The 23784-nt window shown below is 66.3% G+C and overlaps 1 protein-coding gene across 7 annotated transcripts in view; it reads right to left on the bottom strand.

The window, feature by feature from the left end:
• Nucleotides 1-6730: 6730 nt before the first annotated feature.
• ZNF469 (zinc finger protein 469) overlaps nt 6731-23784 on the bottom strand; it is a 285469-nt gene continuing 268415 nt past the window's right edge. For all 7 annotated transcript variants that reach the window (XM_082436887.1, XM_082436886.1, XM_082436885.1 and 4 more), the window contains one exon: nt 6731-21982. In XM_082436887.1, the coding sequence (XP_082293013.1) occupies nt 10693-21855 (11163 nt within the window). In that variant the 5' untranslated portion in view covers nt 21856-21982 and the 3' untranslated portion in view covers nt 6731-10692. The remainder of the gene's footprint in view (nt 21983-23784) is intronic.

The raw sequence follows: 23784 nt of genomic DNA, 5'->3' as shown, positions 1-23784 counted from the left end.
ACCTCTGGCCCCGCCCCCAGCGCCGCGGCCTCGCCCCGCCTGCACAGAGTTGGCCCGCCCCCGGGCGGATCTTGTTACCTCGCGGCCCTGGCCCCGCCCCGCCCCGCCGCCCTGGCCCGCCCCTGGACTGGCCCTGCTTCCTCGCCGCAATGGCCCCGCCCCGCCTGCTGGCCCCGCCCCCAGAGAGCTGAACCCGCCCCCGGCCCTGGGTAGACCTGTGGCCTCCTCGACTACTCCTTCGGCCCTGCCGCTTTGTCCCCTGACCCGGCTCAGACTCGGCGACCCAAGGCACCCCGCCGCCCCGCGTCCGGCCGGGCTCCAGACCTCTCTGGACACGCCCCCACCGGCACAGCTGCAGCTCCGCCCCCAGCCTGACCTGACCTGGTTCGGTCCCTGGACACCGAAGCCCCGCCCAGACCACGCCCCAAAGCCATGGCTCCGACCTCCACCGCCCATGACTCCGCCCCCCCGCTCTGTAACTCCGCCTCCAGGGCCTCGGTCCCGCCCAGAACCTCTGGGCTCTGCGACCACCCTCCTCGGCCCGCGGGATGGGGGACAGTGAGGGCCGGGTCAGGAAGCCCGAGGCCTTGACGCCCCACATTGCCTTGGACCAGATTTGGGGTTTGGAGCCGGCTCTGGCAGGGTGCGGCTTCTGCCCAAGACTGCGGTGGAAGCGGCATCCCTGGGGTTCGCCACCTCCGGTGGCTGCAGCCCCAAGTGGAGAGTGGGGGACTTCGGGTCCTCCTCCCTTGGGGTCAGATATGGCTGGAAGTCGGGGGGAGGGGTGGCGTAGAAGCCAGCGGCCTGTGCCTGCTCCCCAGCAGCCCCCAGGCGTTGCCCCTCTGGGCCTCTCCTCCCCCGGCCGTGCCTCTTCAGGGCGCCCCTGCTGGAGGCCCGAGAAGAAGGCCCTTCCGAGGGCTGAGCGAACCCCCAAGCCCCCTCCCCACCTGGAACAGTCAGAAGCGAGCGAGGTCAGTACTGCCTGTTCCAGCCATGGCCATGGAGACCGAGCCTCCTGTTCTTTGGGATATGTTCATGGGATCCCAGAGGCCCCCCATTTTCCAGGGAGGCTCGAAGTCATACACCATTAGAGTTGTCCCTGGGGGCTCAAGTGTATTCTTTTAACATTCTTGGCCTGCATTCGGTGCCTGCCCCCACCCCCCATATTCACAAGAAATAGGAAGTGAGCAGGGCCCAGGGGCTAATGGGAAGACCTTTGCAAACAGGACACCTGGACGCCCGTCCAGAAAGCTGGGCCCACCCACCTGATGGCAGCTAATCATCACAACTGTCACACGTGGAGGCTGGCTAGGTACTGAGTACTCTGCCTGTGAGACCCCCCTCATTCTGACTCCTGTTACCTTTGCCCCTGCCCCACGGAAGAGGAAAAGGTTGCCCCCAGAACCTGGGCACACTCCCCTGCCCTACTGCTGCTCCCAGGAGGGCAGGAGATTGGCAGGCAGGGCAAAAGGTTGAGGTCTACCCCAAGACCAGCCACTGCCACTGGACAGACAAGAACACTAGGGCTGGGAGGCCAAGAGACCTGTCTGGGGTCATGTGGTCACCAGCTCTTCCCACCCCCTGTCCAGGGCCAAGGGGTACAGCCTTCCTAGAGTTACCCGGTGCTGCACCCCTCCTCTGGGGAGCATGGGGCCCATGGATGGCTGGTTCACTCGGCCCAGGGCTCCCACATGTTTGTCAACTGGACAAGGGGCCCCACCTGTCTGGGTTCTCATTGGGCCTGCTGCCTTCCCAAAAGAGGGCCTCTTTACAGGATGGGAACCTCACAGTCAGGCAGTCAGGGGGATTCCTGGAGGAGGCGGCCACGGGCTGGACCTGTGCTGGGCTTGAGGCTCCATGCATAGCAAGTGACGCCCAGGTTGGTGCTGCTGGAATGCCTGGAGATCTGTGTTGAGGAGGGTTCTGAGGGTCAGCAGGTGAAGGAGAACCACGATCAATTAGTGATGTCTGTCTAGGGTGCAGGAGGAAAAGAGTGGCAGGACTTTGGCCACTTCAGGCTCTGAGAGGAGAGACACACCCCAGTTGCCCAGGGACTTAGAGGCAGAGGCAGGTCCTGCTGACCAGGATCCACTAAATCATTCTCAGGGCTCAGTGGAAAATGAAAACGTGGGGCCCCTTGTTCAAAAATTAAGAATTTCTGGGCAGCAACAGAAGAGCCTTAAACCAAGTGCAGGGCTCTGTGCACCTGCGCGGGTCAAGTGCCCATCAAACGCCATGACAGGGGACTTCCCTGGTGGTGCAGTGGTTAAGAATCCGCCTGCAAATGCAGGGGACACGGGTTCGAGCCCTGGTCTGGTAAGATCCCACATGCTGCGGAGCAACTAAGCCCGTGCGCCACAACTCCTGAGCCCGCGAGCCGCAACTACTGAAGCCTGCGCGCCTAGAGCCCATGCTCCGCAACAAAAGAAGCCACCGCAATGAGAAGGCCGTGCAACGCAACGAAGAGTAGCCCCCACTCTCCGCAACCAGAGAAGCCCTGCGCGCAGCAACGGAGACCCAACGCACCGAAAATTAAAAATAAATAAATTTATAAAAAACAAACAAACAAAAAAACACGCCATGACAGCCCTGACCCAGGCCCGTGCTGTTTCTGGGGCACTTTGCTTTCATGCTTTGCCCCCTCTGTCTGCCCTGCATGGGGATATTATTACCGCCACTGTACAGATGAGGAAACTCCAGCTTGCTCGTGACCAATGGCGGTGTCACAGGACCTTGCTCACACAGGCCACTACACCCTCAGGGGAGGTCTGTTGATAAGGATGATAAACTGAGGAAAGAGGAGCAAGAAATGCTGTGGAAAGGCAGGCCCGGCTCAGCCCAGAGCAGGAGCGACTGCCTCTGCCTGGGGAAATCAAGGAAGGCTAACTGGAGGAGGTGCCATCTCCGTGGGGTTTTGCAGGGGTCCCTGCTCAGATGGGAGAGGGTTCCATCCGGCCACCTGCATCCCCTGTGGGACTGCCAAGATTCACATCCAAACATCACTGGTGGAGAAAACAGAACTGCATTCAGTCCACTTGGGGGTTGGCAACACCCACTATGGAGCTGAGAAGGGCTTGGCGTGGAGCTGGGCTGCCCTGACCACGGCCTGGACGTTTCCTGCTTTGCTGGATTTCAAGGTCTAATAGTCTGGAGGCCTCTCGGGAAGGCTCCAAGGTTGTCTGGGCCTAGGGAAGTCTCCTGGGGATGGCTCTAGGGGCGATGTCATTATTGGCATCACCAGCCTTTTCCGAGCCATTCTTCTGGGCTGGTTCATGGTCTCTCATGATGTCCTTGTGCAACCCTCTGGTGGTCACCCAGGCAGAAAGTGGCAGAGCTGGGCCTAGGACACAGCTTCCAAGGCTGTCGTGGTGGTGATGAAGACTCTGAGGTTCAGAGTGGCCCTACAGCTCAGAAGTGGTGGCACTTCCTGTGACCCCAGGCAGTAACACTCCAGAGCCCGGGTTCTTAACCCTGGCTGGGGCCCAGGAGAACTGGATTTGAATCTTGGCTCTGCCACATTGGAGGCTGTGACCCTGAGCAAGTCCTTAAGCAATTAGGTCCTTGGCTTCCTCATCTGTAAGTGGGGGCGGAGGGCATGACCCTCAGGGCTCCTGTGGCTCTGGGCTCACGTCTGCTCCACCGCTGCCCTCTGCCCTGTGGGTTGGCAACCGTGGGCCTGGCTCTGCTGATGGGCATGCTCCCTGCTGCCCCGACCCAGGAGGACTGCCCGGGGCCGGGCAGTGGCTGCCGGTGGGGAGGGGGCTGATTGTGGTGCCACCCACGTCCCAGGCTCTGCACTGGTTGCTAGGTGATGACCAAGGGAACCACAGAATGTTCTAGACACTTAAGCTGGACACTGAAGGATGAAGACTGTTCAGGAGAGAGTGGTGGCAGAAGGGCGTTCTCAGCTGAGGGAGGAGCAGGTGCACAGGCTGGGGGGGCTGGACAGACTGTGGGGATCGCGTCCCGAGCCCAGGTCAGGTGAGGGGCCTCTGACGGCCAGGCCACACTGTGAGCCCTCTTTCTGCCTCACTGTGCCCCCAGTGTCCCTGACTTCACCTTCTTATAGCTCTGAGAGGCCCTGTGGGGACACTGTTGTCAGCCCAACCCCCGCTCCAAGCTTCCCTTACCTACCACCCTGACCGCTGCTGGATCCCCAGAGCCACTCCTGGCCCCACTACAGGCTGAAGCCAGCGGGGCCTTCCACTAAGCGAATGTGATAACCTCAGGCCCTGCCCTGCCCCACTCTTACCTTCTCCTCTGACCCTCCCTGAATGTGGGTCCCGGTGGCCTGTGGCCACAGGGCCTTTGCACAAGCTGTTCCTGCCACCCGGTGCACCATTCCCTCCCACTGCCTGGCCCCTTCACCCTTCCTCAGGGAGGTCCTGACTGCTTCTAGACCACATTAGGCCGCTCCTCTCTGGTCCAGCTTGCAGGGGCCAGGTGCCTTTTCTGTGGTACTCAGCACGCTGTTACCTTACGCTTGCAGTGGTATGAGTGAGCTGTGGACGGTTCCTCAGTGCCAGGGCCCGTGCTGAGCACCATCTGCTCACAACAGCTCTCTGAAGAAGGGACGGTTAGAATTCCCATTTGCCAGACAAGGAAACTGAGGCTCAGAGAAGTGAAGTCACTCCCCCAAGGCCGCACAGCAGGTGAGCAGCAGAGCTGAGTCTCCCTAGGAAATCCGCGCCTGCTGCTGCAGAATGGGCCCTGGTGGCTGCGTTGGGGGGAAGGGGGCCCAGGCCTCGCTCCCTCCGCTGCTGGTCAGCCCAAGGCCCTGGAGCCACTGGGCAGCTGTGCCAGGGGCCCTCACCGATGCTTGTCAACACCGGCTCTGTGAAGGGTTTAATTAACTTCCTGTTTCAAGGGGGTATAATGAGTTCTAAGCACCACGTGACTCCATAGGGAGGTCAAATGGCAGCGAGGCTGTCAAAATAAATTAAGTTAGGGATCAGAGGCGGCTGCAGGAGGAGCAGGGGAGAAGTCGGGCGATGCCAGTGACAACTAGATGCCGCCTGGGCCACCCTGTGGGGAGGGGAGGGTGTACGGGGGTGGGCTGCTGCCCGGGCTGCCCCCGTGGTGGCTGGGACTGGCTCTGGCCTGGGAGATGGGCTCAGGTGGTTCCCTGTCTGATCTCCACCGCCCACCCCTCAGACATCTTGGGGGAGCAGAGAGGAGGGGAATGAGGCTGGACTCCTCCGGGCTCAGCGTTCCTCTCTGAAACCAGCATCTCTAACAAGCTGCACCCTCTGAGACCCCGGGACACAAAGGTTCTTGCCTGGAAACTGTCCTCAGGTATTAGTGAGATCCACCCCTTCATGCAGCTGCCCAGGTGTGGCCCATTTACCAGCCAGGCGCAGACAGGAAATATTATCTGGACATATCCCAATGAAGAGAGTGGGGGTCATGTGGGTTACATCACCAGATAAGAAGCGCACACTTCCTCGTTCGCCCTCCTTCCTTCCTTCCCCCTCCCCCTCCCCTCCCCCTCCCCTCCCCCTCCCCTCCCCCTCCCCTTCCCCCTCCCCCTCCCTTCCCCTCCCCCTCCCCCTCCCCTTCCCCCTCCCCTCCCCCTCCCCCTCCCCTCCCCCTCCCCTCCCCCTCCCCCTCCCCTTCCCCCCTCCCCCCCCCTCCCCTTCCCCCCTCCCCCCACAGACGTGGATTGCGCTCCCACACTAGGCACTGGAGGTACAACTGTGAACAACACACAGGACGCGTCACTCAGGGTCCAGTGGCAGGACAACAGCCAGGACTAAGGAGTGGGCCGTGGGGCACATCAGGTCAAACGTGCTGTTAAATACAGCAGGCTGGGGCCTGGGGCAATGGGGGTGCAGCTGCCATCTTAGCAGGTGGTTAGCGAGGCCACAGAGAAGAGGTGCCATCTGAGCAAAGACCTCAAGGAGGGGAGGGGAGGGAGGGAGCCAAGTGGGCAGCGAGGGGACAGGGTCCAGACAAAGCCAGTGAGCCCCAGCACTTAGGCCTCGGAGGGAGCCCCGAGTGTCAGGGCTGGAAGGGTTTTCGGTGATTGTCGGGCCCATTTAAATAGGCAGGAAGGGACTTCCCTGGTGGCACAGTGGTTAAGAATCTGCCTGCCGGGGCTTCCCTGGTGGCGCAGTGGTTGAGAATCTGCCTGCCAATCAAGGGGACACAGGTTCGAGCCCTGGTCTGGGAAGATCCCACATGCCGCGGAGCAACTGGGCCCGTGAGCCACAATTACTGAGCCTGCGCGTCTGGAGCCTGAGCTCCGCAACAAGAGAGGCCGAGATAGTGAGAGGCCCGCGCACTGCGATGAAGAGTGGCCCCCGCTTGCCACAACTAGAGAAAGCCCTCGCACAGAAACGAAGACCCAACACAGCCATAAATAAATAAAAAAAAAATAAATAAATTTAAAAAACAAACCAGAAATATTTATAAAAAAAAAAAAAAGAATCTGCCTGCCAATGCAGGGGACACAGGTTCGAGCCCTGGTCCAGGAAGATCCCGCATGCCACAGAGCAACTAAGCCCGTGCGCCACATCTACTGAGCCTGCGCTCTAGAGCCCGCGAGCCACAACTACTGAGCCCGCGTGCCACAACTACTGAAGCCTGCGCGCCTAGAGCCCGTGCTCTGCAACAAGAGAAGCCATCACAATGAGAAGCCCACGCACCACAACGAAGAGTAGCCCCCGCTCGCCGCAACTGGAGAAAGCCTGCGCGCAGCAACGAAGACCCAATGCAGCCAAAAATAAACAAATAAATAAGTTTATAGAAAAAAAAAAAGGCCCCAGAGGGGCTGGTGATGGGTCTGACGTCTCTGGTCCCTGGTGGTCGCCCTCCTGCCTGGGCCCCAGCAACGGTCCTGGGTCTCTCGGCAGCTGAGACCGAGGTGCGGTGTGTTCAGGCCCAGCTAAACCCTGGGCCCCGGGAGAGCCATCTGCATCCTCTCTCCGCCTGGGGCTCCGGGGAGGAGGCCGGTGGCCTTGAGTTGCAGCCCACAAGGCCATGCCAGCCGGTCAGCAAGGTAGACATTACCCTGTGGGAAGGGGCTGTGGCCTTGAGCTCCCAGGAGGGCGGAAAGTAGCAATGCCCCAAAGGCTCGGCATGGCCACAGCAGCGGGACCTCAGGCCAACTGCCCACCCACCAGACAGGCAGAGACATGGGGTCTGGGGAGACGCAGCCTCAGGCTCAATTCTAGAGCCCACCCGCGGCACGTTCGCAGGTGACGTGGACAGGACCCACGGCCTCCAAGTCCTGTCCCCGCACGGGAGGTGCTTGGACGGACCCTGGTGACGAGGACCCAGCCCTTCCCTGGAGGCCCTGTGCACCTCTGAGGCCTTCTCTGTGGGGCCCTGTACATGCGGATTCTTCCGCCTGTGTGAGCGCCGCCGTCTGCACACTCTCCCTGGGAGACCGGATTCTCTGAGCCTAGCAAAGCCCACTTTAATGACATTCTCCAGCAGGTTCCTGGCGGATGTGCCCTCTAGCCACGCGGGCAAGCCTCCCCCTTTACGGGGCCTGGGGATGGAGCCCAGCCTGCCCGCTCCACCACCAGCCCTCTCCCTCCTGCTGCCCTGTCCACCGAGTTCTGGCAGACCCCCACCCGCTCCCCCCGCCCGTCCCCTCCACCTGGCCCTCCTTACCTGGTCCCAGGCACCATCTTCTCTCCTGCCCCGTCTCCAGGCTGGGGCCCGAGGGGTCGTCGGGGTCAGGCTTTGGGACCTGGGGGGGTGCAGTTGTACGATACAGCGTTCATGTGACCTTGCAGCTGACCCTCAGTTGCCCCTGCCCCCTGCCCAGTGCAGGGCAGCCCCGGGGGACCCTGCAGTCTCAGGGTGAGGGGCACTCTGGCCTCCTAGATGGGGGAGCCAGGCCCAGGGGTCTCTGCCCGAGGCCAGCGAGGGCAGTGGGGTCTGGGCTCCGCTTCTCAGCTTTCTCAGGGGATCAGGGAGCCGTGGCCCCTGCACAGGGCTATACCCACCTGGACCCTCTCCCACCCTGTCCGGCCCACTCCCTCGGCTCACATGGGGCCCTTCGGGATGCCCACCCCGGACGCCTCGAGGATTGGGTCCCACAGATGTGCCCAGAGTCACTCACGTGGTTGCGTGTGGGTGTGTGTGTGTGAAGCCGTGGAGGAGTGCACCCCCGTGTGCCGTGAGTGTGTGTCTCTGGGCCCGTCGGTGAGGACGGGGGTGCCCAGTGTACCTGTGATGTGTGCGTGTGGGGCTCGGAGGCCGGTGCCCACTGAGGCCCGTCAGCCGAGCTGCCCGTCCCCGCCGAGCCGGCGAATGCTGCCACCTGCTGGCCAGGTTGGCTCTGTCCATGCCACAGGGCTCGCGGCTGCGGGGTGGGCTCAGGGTCCAGGAGGGTGGATTTCTCTCGCGTCCAGCCCTGAGAAGACTAGAGCTGCGGGGGTCCCCGACGTGGTGAGCCTTGGCGCCCGAGGGCGCAGAGCGCCCGGCTCGCCCCAGTCCCGGATTCACAGTCTGGGGCAGGGCCTGGATGCCCCGTCACGTTTCCGGGGATGCGGATGCCGGCCCCAGGCCGCCCGAGGCGTGGTGAGCCGATGGGGGGGCACCCAGTGCCGTGGACCCAGTTGGCTCATGGGCGTCCGCCACCACGTCCCCAGATAGCCTTTCCCCAACGCAGCTCCAGCTCCACCCACCGAAAGCGCAACTCCCAGCCCGCACCACTTCGTAAGCCGCTGGCTTGTTCCTGGCCCACGGTAGGCGTGGAAATGGAGGCAGCCAACCTGGGCGGGGGGACTCGGTGGGAGCGGCCGAGACCGAGAGAGAGGACAGGGCAGGGCGTCCCTGGCGGAGGGAATGGCAGGGTTGGGGCCTGGCAGGACAGGGGGAGTGCATAGGGCGGTCGGGGGGCTGTGGGCTCGGCAGTCTCGGGTCACGTGCAGGATCCCTCCCTGTGGAAGGGCTTGGCGAGGCTCCCCCCACCCCCGCGCCCAGCATGTGCTGTTTGGGGCCTGCTCTGAGAGACCCCCTGTGCAGGCAGCTGTCAGGGGCAGGACGGGATCAGGGTTGGTGCCCGACTCTGGACGGGCCCTGCCTGCCATCCGGGCGCTTGTCCCAGACACGGGGGTCTTCAGGACACGTGGGCCCCAGGGGTCTGGGCCTGCGGTGGGAGTGTGATCCCTCCTGCTGCCTTGGCTGCCCTCTGGGTCCCCTAACCCAGCTGTGCTAGTTCCTTCCTGAGAGGGTCCCGCCCAGCGCTAAGGTGCTGTCTGCACCGTGTTAACAAGTCTGGGGGCTGGTGGGACCCCTCTATGGCTGGGGCGGCTCTGCAGGGCCAGGTGGCCCTGGGACGGGACGGACGAAGCGGCGGCTCGGGGGGGCAGGCAGGGTGGGGCTGGCGGGAGGACAGAGGCCACAGAGGAGGTGCCCTGTGAAAATAGTGGACATATATTTGACAGCATGGATGCACTAAGATTTTACAACCTCAGAGCCCCCGGGTTTATTCATCAGCACTAAAGAGGCACTCTTGAGTGGCACACACACCTTCTACAAAGGCAGTATGGGCCTGATTTGGTTTCTTTCGAAATATCAAAATTAAAACTTTTGACATACACATTGCACCCAAGGCTAAAATGAAGAAACAGAACAAAACAAACCACAAACCTCAGAGACACCTAAGAACAGAAGGAAGCCTCTCCCTGCCTCCTGCCCCCGTGAAGACACGATTCTGTAGAAAGGACGTGCGAGCCAGCCCCTGGGTCGTGTCAGTGCGTGAGCTGCCCCTGACTGGCTGCTCTGACCTGCCCGTGGGGCTGGAGCCTCCCAGAGGCGGCCGGGAGCCAGCGAAGGGCTTCTTAGGCCACTGGTGCCTTGGGCCGCCCGTGCGGCACACTGCGCCTCCTGGTCCGACCCCACCCCCCAGGTAAAACCAATCAAGGAAGCCTGTATTCACATTACAACATGAAAATAGCACCAGGATCGTCAGAGTAAAATTGCTGATACTTGCAGCAGAGAGCTCCATGTAGAAGGAAGGCTCTAGAGAGGGCAACTGCGGAGGCTGGGCTGGGGGTAGTGCGGGTGGGGAGGGAGGACCAGGGGTCAAGGTGCACTGGAGATCGGCTCTTCCGTCAGCGGCACGGACAGTGGCCGGCACGACCCTGTGGTCAGAGGCCTGTTGTGCTCGGCGGTGGGGGGCGCGGGGGGCGCCGGGCAGCTCACAGATGGCTCTTCCGCCCCCATCTGGGGTCGCTTTGGAATTCCAGCAACAGCAGCAACGACACTAAGACGGAGGCTGCCACCATTCGACCGGCGGCTGCCTCAACTTACTTCCTGCTAGATGACACAGGTGGGGTGTGCCCTGTGCAAACCTTTAAAGCAAGGGGTTCTCTGGCGTACCGGGCCTTGGCTGTGGGGCACACGGGGCTGGGGTGGTGGTGAGCGGCTCTCTCTTTAACATCTTGGTACTGAGAAAACAGCTGCATGGTCTCAAAGAGGCTGCAGCTGGCCCGCCCCTCACCCTCACCTTCCAGCTAGAAAGGGACTGCTGTCCACCCCAGGCCCTGTTCAAGGCATCAGGGTCGCAGGTCTAACACCAGAGTCTGAGTATCCGCATGCTATGGCAGGTGGATTAAGATGTGGCCACCAGGCAAACTCTCGGAGGACTGGAGCTCCTCAGCATAGACCAGGGTCCCCCATTTGCCAGTTCGTCCCCAGCCCCACTCCCAGGCACGTGCTGGCTCCTATAAATTACTCCGAAGCATCCTTTTTTAAAGGGATCTTGAAGCTGGTTAGTCTCTGCCCAAAAAGCTGGCTGAGGAGGTGGCTCTGGGACTCGGCTGTCCGGCAGGCCCGGGGGTTGGGGGGTTCAGCACCGAGGACAGCCCCGCCCCTCCTGGGGGGCCTATGCAGGGGTCTGGCCTGGGGGAGGGCCTTGCCCAGCCCCTCCTTGCCGCGCCTGATGTTCCCTTGGGCATGGCCGGGCTCCCCCTTCCGCGGCTCTGAGGGCTGGGGCGGTGTTGTGCCGTTCTGGCCACTGGGCTTGGGCTTGGCAGGGAGCACGCGGCTGGGAGTCGCCTGCTTTCGCGGGGCCCGGGGGGGCTTGTCAGGGACCGGGGGGCCTCTCCCTAGGCTCCCCACAGCTTCACTCCTGGTTGGCCCCGGCGCCCGGCCCTTTCTCTTCTTCTCACTGCTGTCCCCGTCCTCCCTGGGGCCCAGGCTCCCTCGCGGCCCCTGGTCACCAGCTTCCCTTGGTCCCTTGGGGTAGCCCTTGGCTGGGGCTCGATGGGGGGCCTTGTCTGGGGCGGGGCCCTGGCCTGGGCCGTCGGGCTTGGCTGGGGTGGTGGCTGTCTCACTTTGGAGCTGCCCACTGGCCGGCTGGGGCTGGCTGCCGCCCGCTGCCTTGGTGCCCTGCCGGGGGCCTCCAGCGCCCTGGGAGCCGGGGCCCGGCTTGACTTTGAGGGTGGTGGGCTTTGGCCTGTCCTCAGTGCCATGGGGGAGCTCTCTGGGCATTGGGCTGGGCACCGCCTTCTTCATTTGTACTGGGAACTTGGGTGCTTTGCTGGGGGTGGACGAGGCTGACCTGTCCTTGGACGAGCTCTGGCAGCCCCCGGGCTTGTTGGCACTGCCTCTGTGGGAGGGGCCTCCTGCGCCCCCGGCAGGCGCCACGTGACACGTGGACACCTGCTTCTCCTTCCAGAGCAGAGAGGGGGCTTCTGGGTGATGGTCAGGGGCACATTTGCCTGGGGCACTTGGGGTCCTGTGTTTCCCTGAGAGCGGGCCAGCTGCCCTCTTTTCCTCTGCGTCTTGGCCTCCGGCCCCCGGCTGGGGCAGAGAGCCCCCCAAGGGGAGAGCCTGCTGGAGGAAGCGCCCAGGGCTGCCTGGGGAAGCCTCGTCCTCGGAACTCTCCAGGGCCTGGTCCGGCTCGTGGCCATCTTTGCCATCAGCCGAGGCCGCCGGGAAAGGAGACAGAGACGGGGGCAGGAGCTCCTGGAGGGCAGAGGGCAGATCGCCGCCGCCGACCGGGTGGCCCACGGGGCCTGTGGGCCTCTCTGGGGTCCCGGGAGCTGCCTCCGGGCAGGGCTGGGGCAGGGCTGGGAGGGACCGCTCGCTCAGGGTGGGGCCGCTGTCCCGGGACAGAGGCCCGTCCACGCCGGATCCGGGGGCGCTGCTGGACGCGGCCACCCTGCGCCGTTTGCTGGGCAGCGAGCCCTCTCGGGCCAAGGCCTTCTGCCCGGGGGCGCCGGGCCTCCGCACGCCGCGGAAGGTGAAGGGCTGCTGCCCCCTCCTCCGGTGTTTGTCCATGTGCCGGTCGAACTGCTCCTTTTTGGCAAAGGTGTAGTTGCAGGAGCTGCAGACGAAGGACCTCTTGCTGATGTGCGTGACGTTGGCGCAAAGCTCGCAGGCGTACAGCGGGGTGTGCTGCAGCTCCAGCTCCCCGCTCAGCCCGTGCTCGCCGCCCAGGTGCACGCGCAGCTCCTGGTGCTCGGGGTACACCCGGGGGCACTGGGGGCACAGGTAGACGCGCTGCGGGCTGTGCACCGCCAGGTGGCGCTGCAGCTTGAACGGCTTGGGGAACCGCTTCCCGCAGTGGTGGCAGTCGCGGGCAGGGTCCTTGCAATCCTGGTGCACCGGGACGGCGGGGAGGGGGGACTCGCTGTGCGAACGGCCGTCGGGGGACAAGCCGCAGGCTGACGGGCTGCCCTGGGCCGAGGCGCTGTCCGGGTCGGAGCCGTTGGCGCGGGCCTTGGGTCTTGGCCTCTCCCTCGGGAACACCTTCCCAGCTCCCACATCCGCCCCTGACGCCTCCGCGGGGCCCCCGCCTGCCTTGCCGATGGAGCGCTTGCCCCGGTGGGGTTTGGAGACCTGCCCCGCGATGCCGCTCAGGAAGTGCGTGACCGCGCCGTCCCCCTCCCAACATCCGGGCAGGTCCCCCAGGGACCGCCGCGCCTGCCCCTTGCGGGCGAAGCGCACGGCGTGCTCACGCAGGTGCTCATTGTACATCCAGACGTCGGCGACCTCGCGCCGGCACATGCCGCAGGCCCACAGCCCTGCCTTGCTCTGCACGTGCTTCTCCTGCAGGTGCTCCCTCAGCAGCTCGCGGGAGCCGAACCTGCGCTCCACGCACATGTAACAGGTGGGGGGCGGCGAGGGGCTGTGGGCCAGCTTGTGGAGGTCCAGCTCTCCCAGGCCGTGGAAGCGCTGAAAACACACCCTGCACTTGTAGGGCGCCCTCCTGGCCTTGGTGGGCCGGCCTCCGCCTGGGGCCCTTCTTGCCCCGGCCGCCCCCTCTGTCCTGCTCTGTGGGCCCTGGGAACTGGCCGTGGCCTTGAAGTCCAAGAGGCTGGCGCCGGGCAGACCTGCAGGGTCTTCGCAGGGTCCTAGGAAGCACAGGCCCTGCATCTGCAGATCCACGGCGCTCCCGGGGACACCACACTCGTAGTGCTCTCGCTCCAGGTTGGGGGGCTCGGGGCTCGCGTCTCCCGGAGAAGAGGTGGCCTCGTCGGCGGGGGCCTGCAGCTCCAGGCCTCGCCAAGCTGCCGGGACCATGTGCAGCTCAGGGATGTTTTCTGACGGGTGGTCCTCGGCGCAGCAGGGGTCCGCCTCCGCGTGGGGCTCCAGGGCCCACAGGCTGGGGCCCGTGGCCCAGGGGTCAATGCCGGGCACCTTGCTGCTGAGGAAGCCCTCCAGGAGGAAGGACTCCGGCAGACCCGCAGCCTCGTCACCCCACAGGTCCTCGTGGGACAGGCAGAGCGAGCCAGAGTCACTGAGGTCTGTGGGCAGGCGGGAGGAGGACAGAGCGACACTGCCCCCTGCCTGGCTGCTGGGCTCGGGCCGGGGAGGTGGCTTCGACTTTTTACAGCGCTTCCCGTAGACACGGGGGTTCTTCTTCCGAACCAAGCGGTCTCCCAGGGGGAAGAGCTGGGAAAAGGAGGCCTCATCATCAAACAAGCTCAGAGGGTCTCTGAGATTCGGGCTGGGGGCTTCAGGAGCAGTGCCCTCCTGCTCCTGGACCCCCTCTCCTGGACTGTGCAGGGGGTCCTGGAGGCAACTGCTGATGGTGCTGCCTGCTTCAGAACCACGAGTCTCGGGAGGGCCCTGCGGGTCCCAGGGGCGCTCGTGCCCCTCCCAGACACCTTGCCCTGATCTGCTCTCGGCCACTCTGCTGTCCCCTGCACGTTTACCCCCAGCTGCCCTCGACGGCTCTTTGCGGATGCCAGACATCCTGGTCTCTCGGGGTCCCGCGCACCCTCTTGCCGAGGCTGCTTTCCGCCCCACTGGCCCTTCTGGCGCAGGAGGTGCCCCCTCCGCCATCCCTGGACAGGCCACCCGATCCCCAGGAGACTTCCGTGCAGGCGTCTCCTCCAGGTCCGTGGCGACGAGGGGCGGCTGCGTGGACCCAGTCTCCTGCTCTGCCTCTGGTGAGAGGTGGCGGCTCGGGAGAGCCGGGCAGTTGGCAATGGCCGTTGATGGATTCCAGCCTCTTCTCCCTGAAATCACATCTGCAGGGCCCTGGAGACCGCTCTCCTCCCGGAACCTTCTCGCTCTTGGCTTTCTCGCCCTCTTGCTGGCTTTCCCCTCTGACTCGCTGGGGAAGTCTGCGGGCGGCCTGCCCCGCCTCTGGCCCCCGGCTTTCTTTGTCTGTTTGGATCGGGGCTCATCCCTCTCCAGCTGGTCCTGTTTCCTGGGCTCTGCAGGCCTCATGTCCACCCCTTGCTTGACCACGTCTGCGGGATGTGTTTCCCAGCCGGGGGGACAGCCTGGTGCTCCCAGAAGGCGGAGCCCCCGCCTAAGCCCCTTGGACGTCTCGGGACCCAGGGCATCCTCAGGAGCCACAGAGCCGCGAACAGGGGTTAGCCTACCGGCCTGGCTGGGGTCTCCCACCAGGCGCCTCGGTTTCTCCTTCGCCGGCGCCCTGCGGCTCTTCTTCCCGGGTGGGTGGCATGTCTGGGGAGCAGGTGGGGCCGCTGGGCTTGGCTGGGAGGCAGAACCCCTGTGCAGCCCATGCTTCCTGGCTCTGTGGCGGCTCAGGCCCGGCCCAGAGCGGAAGGAGGCCGCGCAGACCTCACAGGTCACGGGCTGCCCGCTGGGGGCTCCGCCCCTCCAGTGGCCGTTCTCAGTGAACACAGGCTTCTTTTTAAAGCCACGAGGCTTCTGTCTGGGGTCCTGGGGGCTGACGGGATCCCCCTGGGGTCTCTGGTGGAGGCTGTTTCCGAGGCTTTGGGGGGAGTGGAGTCTGGAGTCGCTGGCTGTGCTGCTCGGAGTTGTGGTTCTGCCCGGGTGGAGCTCTGTGGAGGGGCAGGTGACCCGCAGACCCCTGGTGCCAGCTTCGGATGCCTCTGTAATGGCAGGGCGCCCGGCCCTGGGCATCTCTAGGCCCTCCTGTTCCTGGAGGCTGGCCTCTGCCTCGCCTTCCTGGCAGGTGTGGGGATCTGGCCCCATGGCCCCCCGTGTGGAAGGGTCAGTGGGCACAGCGGTGACACCCTGGCTTTCCCTGTTGCCTGGGGGTTCTGAGGAGGGGCCCTTGGGCACCCCATCGGGGTGGGTGCTGGACAGGGCTCCCCTGGGGTCTGGCCACTCGGCCCTGGGGCCTCTGACTGCCCCCAGGCCACCAGTGGTAGGGATGCTGGACAGGGCAGTGGCCTTGACGGTCACTCTCGGGGAGGTGGCCCTCGCTGGGTGGGGCGGGGTGACGGAGGCAGGAGCTTCCCTTGGTCTCCCTTTTCTGGAACCCTCTAGGGTTCTTGCCATGCGACCTCCAGGGCAGTCCCCTCCATGGGCGGGAGTGAAGACGGCGACGAAGCTGGGCTCCTTGGGAGGGTCTTCCAGGGGGCCACAGTCCCCCCGGAGAGGGCGGCGAGCTGGGCCTTCCTTGGGGCCGCAGGGATCGGGGGGGGCTGCAGAAGCGGGCGAGGGGGTGCGGCTGGCCAGGTCCCTGGCGGGGGGCGCCGGGCTCTCGCCAGCGAACAGCAGATGCTTCTGAAGGCCTGGGCCAGCTACTGCCTCTGGAGTCTGGTCCTCAGGCCCATCTTCCGTGTCGGTTGCTGCCAAGGCTGGGACTGAAGATTCTGCCTCAGAGTAGGTGGGGCCTGGGGTGGCCCGTGCCCCGTTCCAAAGGCCCACGGCCGCCCTGCTTCTCTGGAGCTGCCCGGCTAGCTGGTCCGGCCGCCGCGGCCTCCCCCGGTCATCTGGCTGCAGTTGGCTGGCTCCGACTTGGCCCTTGGGCTTCTCGGCCTGGCCGTGTGAGCCCGGATGTCCAGCTCCCTCTGGCCCCAGCTGGCGTCCGGCCACAGCAGGGACGGCCGTCGCCTGCACAGCCCCCGGGAAGTCCCGGGCAGGGCTGCAGGCCGTTTTCCCACCTTCCACACTCTCCCTTCCCGGATCTGAGGGGTCGCTGTGCTGAGGACGTTGGGTGTCACCAGGCGGGGGCCCCTGGGAGCCCCGGGTGTCATCTTCTCTCTCAGCCGCTCTGGCCACCAGGAGCTGGAGCTGATGAAGGGGGCTCGAGGCAGGGTCCTCGGGCCTCCTGCCGGGGCTGCGGTCGGGCACGGAGGCACGATGTGGGGAGGCCCCCGCCGGTACAAACTCCTCGTTACCCTCAGGGCCAGGGCCCCCTGCTCCTCCTGGCCCACCTGTGCTGCTCACAGAGTGTCCCTTGGGGGCACTGTTGTGACTGGCACCAGAATGTGGGGTGGCACCCAGGGGCAGAAGCTCGGCCCCCCGAAATGCCAAGCCAGGTGCCGGAGGGGCAACAGGGCTGCCGAACGCTTCCAGCTCTGAGGGGTCTCGGCAGGGTCCAGGTGCCTTGTGGGATCCCGGGGAAAGCCCCCCTCTCCGTGGGCAGGGAAAGAGCAGTGGGAGGTCTTGGCTGTGCTGTGTTCTGGTGGCCCTGTTACCCTTAGGAAGTGAAGCCTCAGGGTTTGGGCTGCACTTCGCTAAACTCCCCATGTCCCACGGGGGGTCCGGTAAACAGACTTCCAGGTGGGCCCCGAGGCCCCCTTCTGCCCTGGGGAGCCCTGTCTTGGAGACCCCGGCTTTCTGCACTGGCCGGAAACTGAGGCTGGCCCCAGTGGGGCTGAAAGGACCCCCAGGAACCACATCCTTGTGGGCGCCGGGGGCCAGGGCTGCTTCTCCAGGGTGGAACGAGGGCCACTCCTCCTGGGGGCTCCCTAGAGCGCCCCCCGTGGTGGCCACAGTTGTTTCGGCCCCCTCCGGGCGTGGACGCAGCTCCCCAGGACTGGTGGCGCTGGCTGCGCACGGCTCTCCCGGGGCCTCCTGTGCGCCTTTGCTTTGCAGCTGACTCTCCAATTCGGTGACCAGCCTTTTGATCTCGAGCTCCTCCTCAGACAGGTCACCGCTACAAGCGGTGCTACATTCGATGACCTTGCCGGGCAAAGCGGGGAGGCTGGTGGCCACAGTCCCTTCACTGGGACACCTCTGACTGAATGCCTTTTCCCCTGAGAGGCCGGGAAAAGGGCCCAGATGGCCAGGCGGCACGGGGGACACTTCCTCCAGCAGGGACCAGCCCTTCTTGGGCAGAAATGAGAGGAACGGTGGGTCTTGCTGAGGTCTCCTCGGGGGAGGGGCGGCACACGCACGTGGCACCTGGGTGTCCCCGTTCCCAGAGAGGCTGCCACAGACTGGCGGGTGGAAGCTGTCCCCAGGCGGCCCCGAGAAGAGGGCCGTGCGCTCCAAGGCCGGCGGCGATTCGGCTTTGCCTGGGTCCGTGACGACTGTGTAGGGTGTGTTCCTGGGCGGCCTGGGCTCTTGGGAACTGGCATCCTCGCCATCCTGGCAGAGGCCTGCCCTGATGGCCGGCGGGCTGTCTGGGGCTGAGGACTGGGAGCCCAGGTCTTTGTGGCAACAGCCAGCCAGGTCTTTGGGTCCGAGGAACAATCCGCTGGGAGGGCTGCTGTAGGGCTGAGGCCCCTTTTTGGCAGTTGGAAGCCCCACGGAGTCTCCAAGACCAGGGGTCTTCAAACAGAGGGTCCTGGGTTCGGGGTGGGCCGTGTCGGCTGCGTTGGCCACGGGCACCAGTGATTCTCCTGGCGGGGAGGCAGGGGGCTCCTCTCCGTCCTGGGGGACGGCAGGCTCCGAGCGCCGGGGGGCACCCAGTGCGGGTGAGCTCGCGCGGGCCAGCACTGCGTCCTCCTGGCGGAGCTGTGGTCGCTCTGGGGCTGGGGGGCAGGGGCCTCCTCCCCCACAGGTGGCTGGAGGGGAGCTCAGAGCCTCTCTGTGAAGTCCTGCGGCATCAGGGGGAAGGTCTTCAGCAGTTTCAGGGCTCTCGGTGTCTTGGGGGAAGTCCAGAGAGGGATGGCTTTCCTCTGGGGTCTCGGCGCCCGTGAGACCCTGCAGGAGACGCTGGGGGCCTCTCTGCTCAGGGCCCACTCCAGCCTCTGGGCCGTGCGATGGGCCCTGGGCCTCAGGACCCTTGACGGGACCTGGCCACGGCCCGCCCGGCTCCTCTGGGCCCGGGGAGCCCCCAGGCCTCACGGCCTCCTGCCTCACGGCCTTCCTGGGCTTCTGCTGCTGTCCGCCCTCTCTGGGACCCGGGGCCAAGTCCACTTCCTTCCTCTTCTCGCCCCGGCGCCATCGCCGGCCGCTGGGGCGGGGCCGGCCTCTGAAGCGTGAGCCTCGCAGCCGCGGGCCATCCTCCTCCTCAGACTCGGAGGCGCCGTCGCAGTCCTGGGGTCCGCCGTCCGCGGCGCCCGGGGCTGGGCCGCGCTTGCCCGCCCGGTTCTTCTGCTGCACGATCTTGTGGATGAGCTCCTTGCTCCAGGTGCCGCCCCGGGCCCGCCTCCGCCTGCAGTCCTGGCCGGGGGACAGTCGGAGGCGCCTGGAGCTCCGCGTCTCCACCAGGAGGGCCCGTCCCCCTGGGTCTGCGTGGCTCTTGGGGGCCTGGGTTCTGAGGTCCCGCGGGCGGGACAGGGCCGGCTCAGCCCGGCCTTTCCTCCTCGGCCTCAGGCGGCTGGCCCTGGAGCCCCTGCCCGGCCTCTTGGCGGTGCTGACCGTGTCCAGCTCTTTCTGGAACAACTTAAACCGCTTTCCTCTTCTCTGCTGGCCGGCCAGGCTGGCCCCATCTGCCTCTGAGGGCGCTGGGCCCAGGGAGCGGGTTTTGGGCCTGGGGCCGGCCGCGTAGCCCCCGTCGCCGGGCCGGGGCGGCTGGGGCTCCAGCGGGGCAGCCACTGCCGGGAGCGGGGGCTGGGCTTTGTTCTCTGGCGTAGCCCCCAGCCTGGTCTTGGGGGGCTGCCCAGTGGCGGGGCCCCTGGGGCCGGAAGGCTCGTCGTCGGTGAAGACGTCGATGAAGCTGCTGTCGATCTCAGGGGTGTCTGACTGGTACTCCAGGCCGTTGAGGGCCTCCGTGATGAGGCTGTCCAGCTTGGCGGCGTCCTCCAGGTCCAGGTCCCCCGCGGGCAGCGGGAAGGGGGCGGCGGCCGGGCTGGGCAGGAAGCTCATCCTCAGGGGATCGTCTCTGCCGTCGGGCCGGACGTCCCCACCCAGCAGGAAGGGCGCTGTCCTGGTGTGGCTGAGTGGGCTCGGGGTCCCGCGGGCCGGCGTCTTGGGGGCAGCCAGCGCGGAGGGGGTGACGGGGGGCGTGGGCAACCCGGGGGGCTGCTGGTGGCCGTCCTTGGCCCTGGCCGGCAGCAGGCTGCAGAACTGCCGGTGCCCCAGGAAGGCGGCTAGGCTGCTGTAGTTCCGGTCACACTGCCTACAGGTGAGCAGCACATCCAGCTGGTCCAGGCTGGCGCTGCTGAGGGGGAAGTGGTGGGCGGAGTAGGGGGGCGGCTCCGGGGGGAAGCCCTCCAGGCCCACGCTGCCCACCTCGAGCCCCGAGCTAGGGAACGGGGTCTCCTCCAGCCCCTCTGTGGGGAAAGGGAAGGCCTTGAGTGGCTCCGGCTGGTAGTGGATGGGGAGGGCGTGCGAAGGCTCGGGGGACGGGAAGGGGCTGCCGGTCTCCTGGGGGCGGGTGGGTGGGTGGAAGAAGGCGGAGGGCCCGAGCGGCCCGGGGAGCTGGCTCTCATCCGAGCTGGGGTTGGCTGGGCTGCTGGACAGAGGGGACAGCGACGAACAGGTGCTGCTGGCCGTGTGGGTGGCCGGCGAGGGCAGGGGGGACTCGCTGGGGGAGGCTCCCACCACCCTGGGCGGGGGCGGGCCGGGGGGGCCCCGGGGGGAGGCCTGGGGCTGGGCCGCCCCGAAGAACGGGGGCTGGGCTCCAGGGTCCTTCAGCCCGTTGTAGGCGAACAGCCCAGGGGAGCCGCCGCTGTGCTGGCCCGGGCTGTTTCTCAGGACCGCCAGCTTCTCGCCCGGCCCGGGCGTCTTCCCTGCGGCAGCAGCCAGGGCTCCGTGGCTGCCCCCCTGCCACTCGGGGACTTCCGGGGGGAAAGACAGCTGGCTCATCATCTCCATCTGGCGGGGGCCGGGGCCGGCGGCCGGGAGCACCTGGGGCCAGGGCAGCGGGGGGCTCTGGGGGAGGCTGAGCTGCTGGCCTGGGCCGGGCTGGGCTTCGAAGAATGCGCTCCTGGTGGTGGCCACGGGGCCCAGGGGAGGCGTGGGGTAAGGGGCTGGGGCGGGGTCCCAGAGCGGGGGCAGTCTGGCGGCGGGGGGCCCTGAGGCAGTCAGCTCCGTGTCCCGAGGCCCTGGGCTGGTGCCCACCCCGCCGGCTCCGGGGCTTCCATACGCCTGCCCGGGAAACTGCCTCTGGGCCAGTGAGTTTGGGGGCCCCCTGGGGCTCCCCAGCCCATCGTGGGCCGAAGGCGGCCTCTCAGGGAGCACTTTGGTCATGCTCTCGTGCAAACTGTCCCGGAAGGTGGCCGTGCTCTCCGAGAAGGGGCTGGGGGCCGGGCGAGCCACACCAGGGGGAGGGAGCGCACCGCCAAGGTCGCCGGGGGCGTTGAGGCCGCCGGGCCGGCCGGGGTAGCAGGGCAGGGCTGGGGGGCCCGAGCGGGCGGGCAGGGGGTAGGCTGGGCCCGTACCCACCGGCTCCTCGGGCCACACTCCCCGAGGCTGGTGGAAGGCGAACACCAGTGCCCTCTCGGCGTACTCGGGCCCGGCTGCGTCCTCGGGGAAGGGTTTCGGGCCGGCTCCGTGCAGCTCCGGGAAGGGGTACTGGAAGAAGGCAACCACCCCGGGGCTGCCGCCTTCGGGAAAGGGCTCCGGCTCAGCGGGCGGCGCCCCGAAACTAGCACCTGGGAAGCTGTTCTCAGCCGTGGGAGGCCAGGCATCGGCCCTGCTGGCCTGGAATTCCACGTAGGAGGCCGGCCGGCAGGGGCTGGCGCCGCTGCTCTGGGGGGCCCTGAGGGGCGGGGGCCCAGGGGTGGCGCTCGGTGAGGTATAGTTGGTGGAGGTAAAGCTGGAGGGGGTCTCCTGGAAGCACTTTTGGAAGCTGAGCTCTTCCGGGCCAGGTGAAGCCTCGGCGCTGGGGGGGCCAGGCCTGAGACGGGCTCTGGCTCCTTGGCCCCGGGGGGCCTCGGCCTCTGGGGGCCGGGGGGCCTCTTGCTGCGGGCCCTCAGGGGTCTTCTCGCCCAGGGCGGGTTTGGGCCTTGAGCTGGCGGTGCTCACACCGTAGGGCTGCTGGGGGCCGCTGTCCAGCCTGCTCGCCCGCCGCGCGCGAGCCTGCACCAGGCTCCGCCTTGCTGGGGCCTGGGGGCCGCTTCCCTTCCCAGGGGCGCTGCTCAGGGACTGGGTTCTGGGGAGCGGGGCCTTGGGCCCCACCTTCCCAGCCTGCCGCACCTGGGTCTCAGGGCTGTCCATGGCTTGGGCCCCGCTGCCCGTGGCCTTGGTGGTCCTGTTGGCTGGGGCACTGACCTCACTGTGAGGTTGCAGGGGGCCCCCCGTGCCTCTGGCCGCTGGGCAGGGCTGCAGGTCTCCGGTCATGGTTGGGGGTGGCGCTCCGAGGGGCTGCTCCCCAGGCATGGCCCCTCCGTCCTGGGTGCTAGGAGGATGCCGTGGTCCGAGGCGGGCCGCGGAAGGCGGGCTGGGCGGACATCCTCGCCCCTCGAGGGGCCCTGGAGGGGCCTGCTCTCATGGTCCTGAGTGGAGCCTGCAAGGAAAGGACAGAGTGGGTCGGGGACCGTGCGGCTTCGTGGCTCCCACCGTGGCGTGGCAGGCTGGGAGCGGAAGCAGCGGGCACGTAACCTGTACTTTTAGGGGAGGGGGCTTGGCTCCGTCGGCACCTTGAGAGATGAGAGGGGAAAAGAGTTGCTGCCAGACTGAGAAAGGGCTTAGTGGGGGTGCGGATTGGGGTTGGGGAGGAAAAGGAAGGAAAAAGAAAGAAAATACTGTTGGGGCCTGAGACCTGAGAAGACCCCTGGCCACCCCCAAGCAGCCCTGCTAGGCACCAGCCAGGCCCTGAGCAGGAAAGCCCCATGTGGCATGTGGCTCCCAGACCTGCAGTGGCCCTGTGGTGGGGTGACGGGCACCTGATGGCCAGGGCAGAGAGCCCAGGAAGGACGGAGGGGGTGTCTGGCTGAGGCTCCCACCTGGTCCTTCACCTGCCCCATCCCCTGCCCCTGGGATCACACAGGACGGCCTCAAGGCCCTCGCCCTGCGGACCCCTGGTCTCCAGAAGGTTCCGGCTCCTTTCTTGGGCCCCTGAGCTGAGCTCCTGTTTTGGGGCACACGTATCTGGCCTGTGCCTGTGACCCTAGCCCAGAGCACAGCCCCATGGGCCTCTGGAGAAAAGCCCTACCCAGAACACTGAGCTTTTGGAGCGTTGGGTGAGGGGAGCCCCCGGGGGCATGGCCCTCACCCCTCCCTTCTGTCTCCATGACCCCACTCCCATCCCCCTAGCGGCTCTGGGGGTCTCGTCCACAGAGCAATCCCGGGGCTGGCTGTCAGCATCACTGATTTTCTTGGCTCTCCCCAGACAGTCCCGGGAGCTCAGCCCCGTGCTAAGGCCACCAGCTCTGAGGTCGTGGCAGAGGCTTCCTGACCCAGGTTGGGCGTGGTTCCGGTGCCGGCCAGCAGTGGTGCCACGTCGCCCCACCGCCGCCCCCTCCTCTGCTGGGCCAGCCCAGCCTTTGGATCCTCCCCATCCCATCAGCCTGGGGGCGCCTAGGCATCCTAGGTAGAGACCTCCCCCCTCCTCTGGGCTCCACTGCCCGGGGCAAGTCCTCAGCTTCCCTTTCCATATGTGGACTGAGAGCCCTTGGGGCAGGGCTCGCGGGTGGAGTCTGTTGGATGAATAAATGATGGCGGCAGCAGTAGCATGAGCTCCTTCCGGGCCCTCACCGCGGGCCAGGACACCGAGCACTTCCCAACCACTCCCCTGGCCCTCACAGTGGCTCGAGAGGTCAGGAGCGCTCCTGTCATCGCTGATCTACGGGTGAGATTATGGAGCCCAGGGAGGTGGGTAACTCGCCCAAGACCTCACGGCTAGTGAAGGACACTGGGGGTTCCTGCGGGACCTCCTCCCAGCCCCACACGGCCCTGTCTCCGGGCTCGCCCGGGCCACACGTGGTCCGGACACCTGCTCAGGGTCGGGCTGTGCCCGGTGTCGGGGCAGCAGCAGCCAGGGCCCCCAGGACGGCCCCCGCACGAGACAGCTGTGGGGGCCAAGGGGAGGGCGGGCCCCTTGTGACGCCGCTGGGGCAAGTCCCTTAGTCGCTGTGTGCCTGGGAAATGGGTATCCCAGTGGAGCCCCCGGGTGGGGCTGTTGCAGAGATGACCCTCTGCCAACTCTGGATCAGCCCCTCGTGGGACGTGTGCTGTTCGGGGGCGGGGGTTGCCGACTCGCTCTGTTGCCGCCCGAGCCTGGGCCCTGCGGGAGAGTCTGCATCTGCTCCTCTGCCCGCGCCCGTGGCCTGGAGTCTGGCGCACGGTAGGCGCCCAGGGCTGGGGAAA

This window comes from Balaenoptera physalus, assembly GCF_965194825.1.
Source record: "Balaenoptera physalus genome assembly, chromosome: 19".
NCBI lineage: Eukaryota > Metazoa > Chordata > Mammalia > Artiodactyla > Balaenopteridae > Balaenoptera > Balaenoptera physalus.
This window is presented reverse-complemented; position numbering and strand designations above follow the sequence as displayed.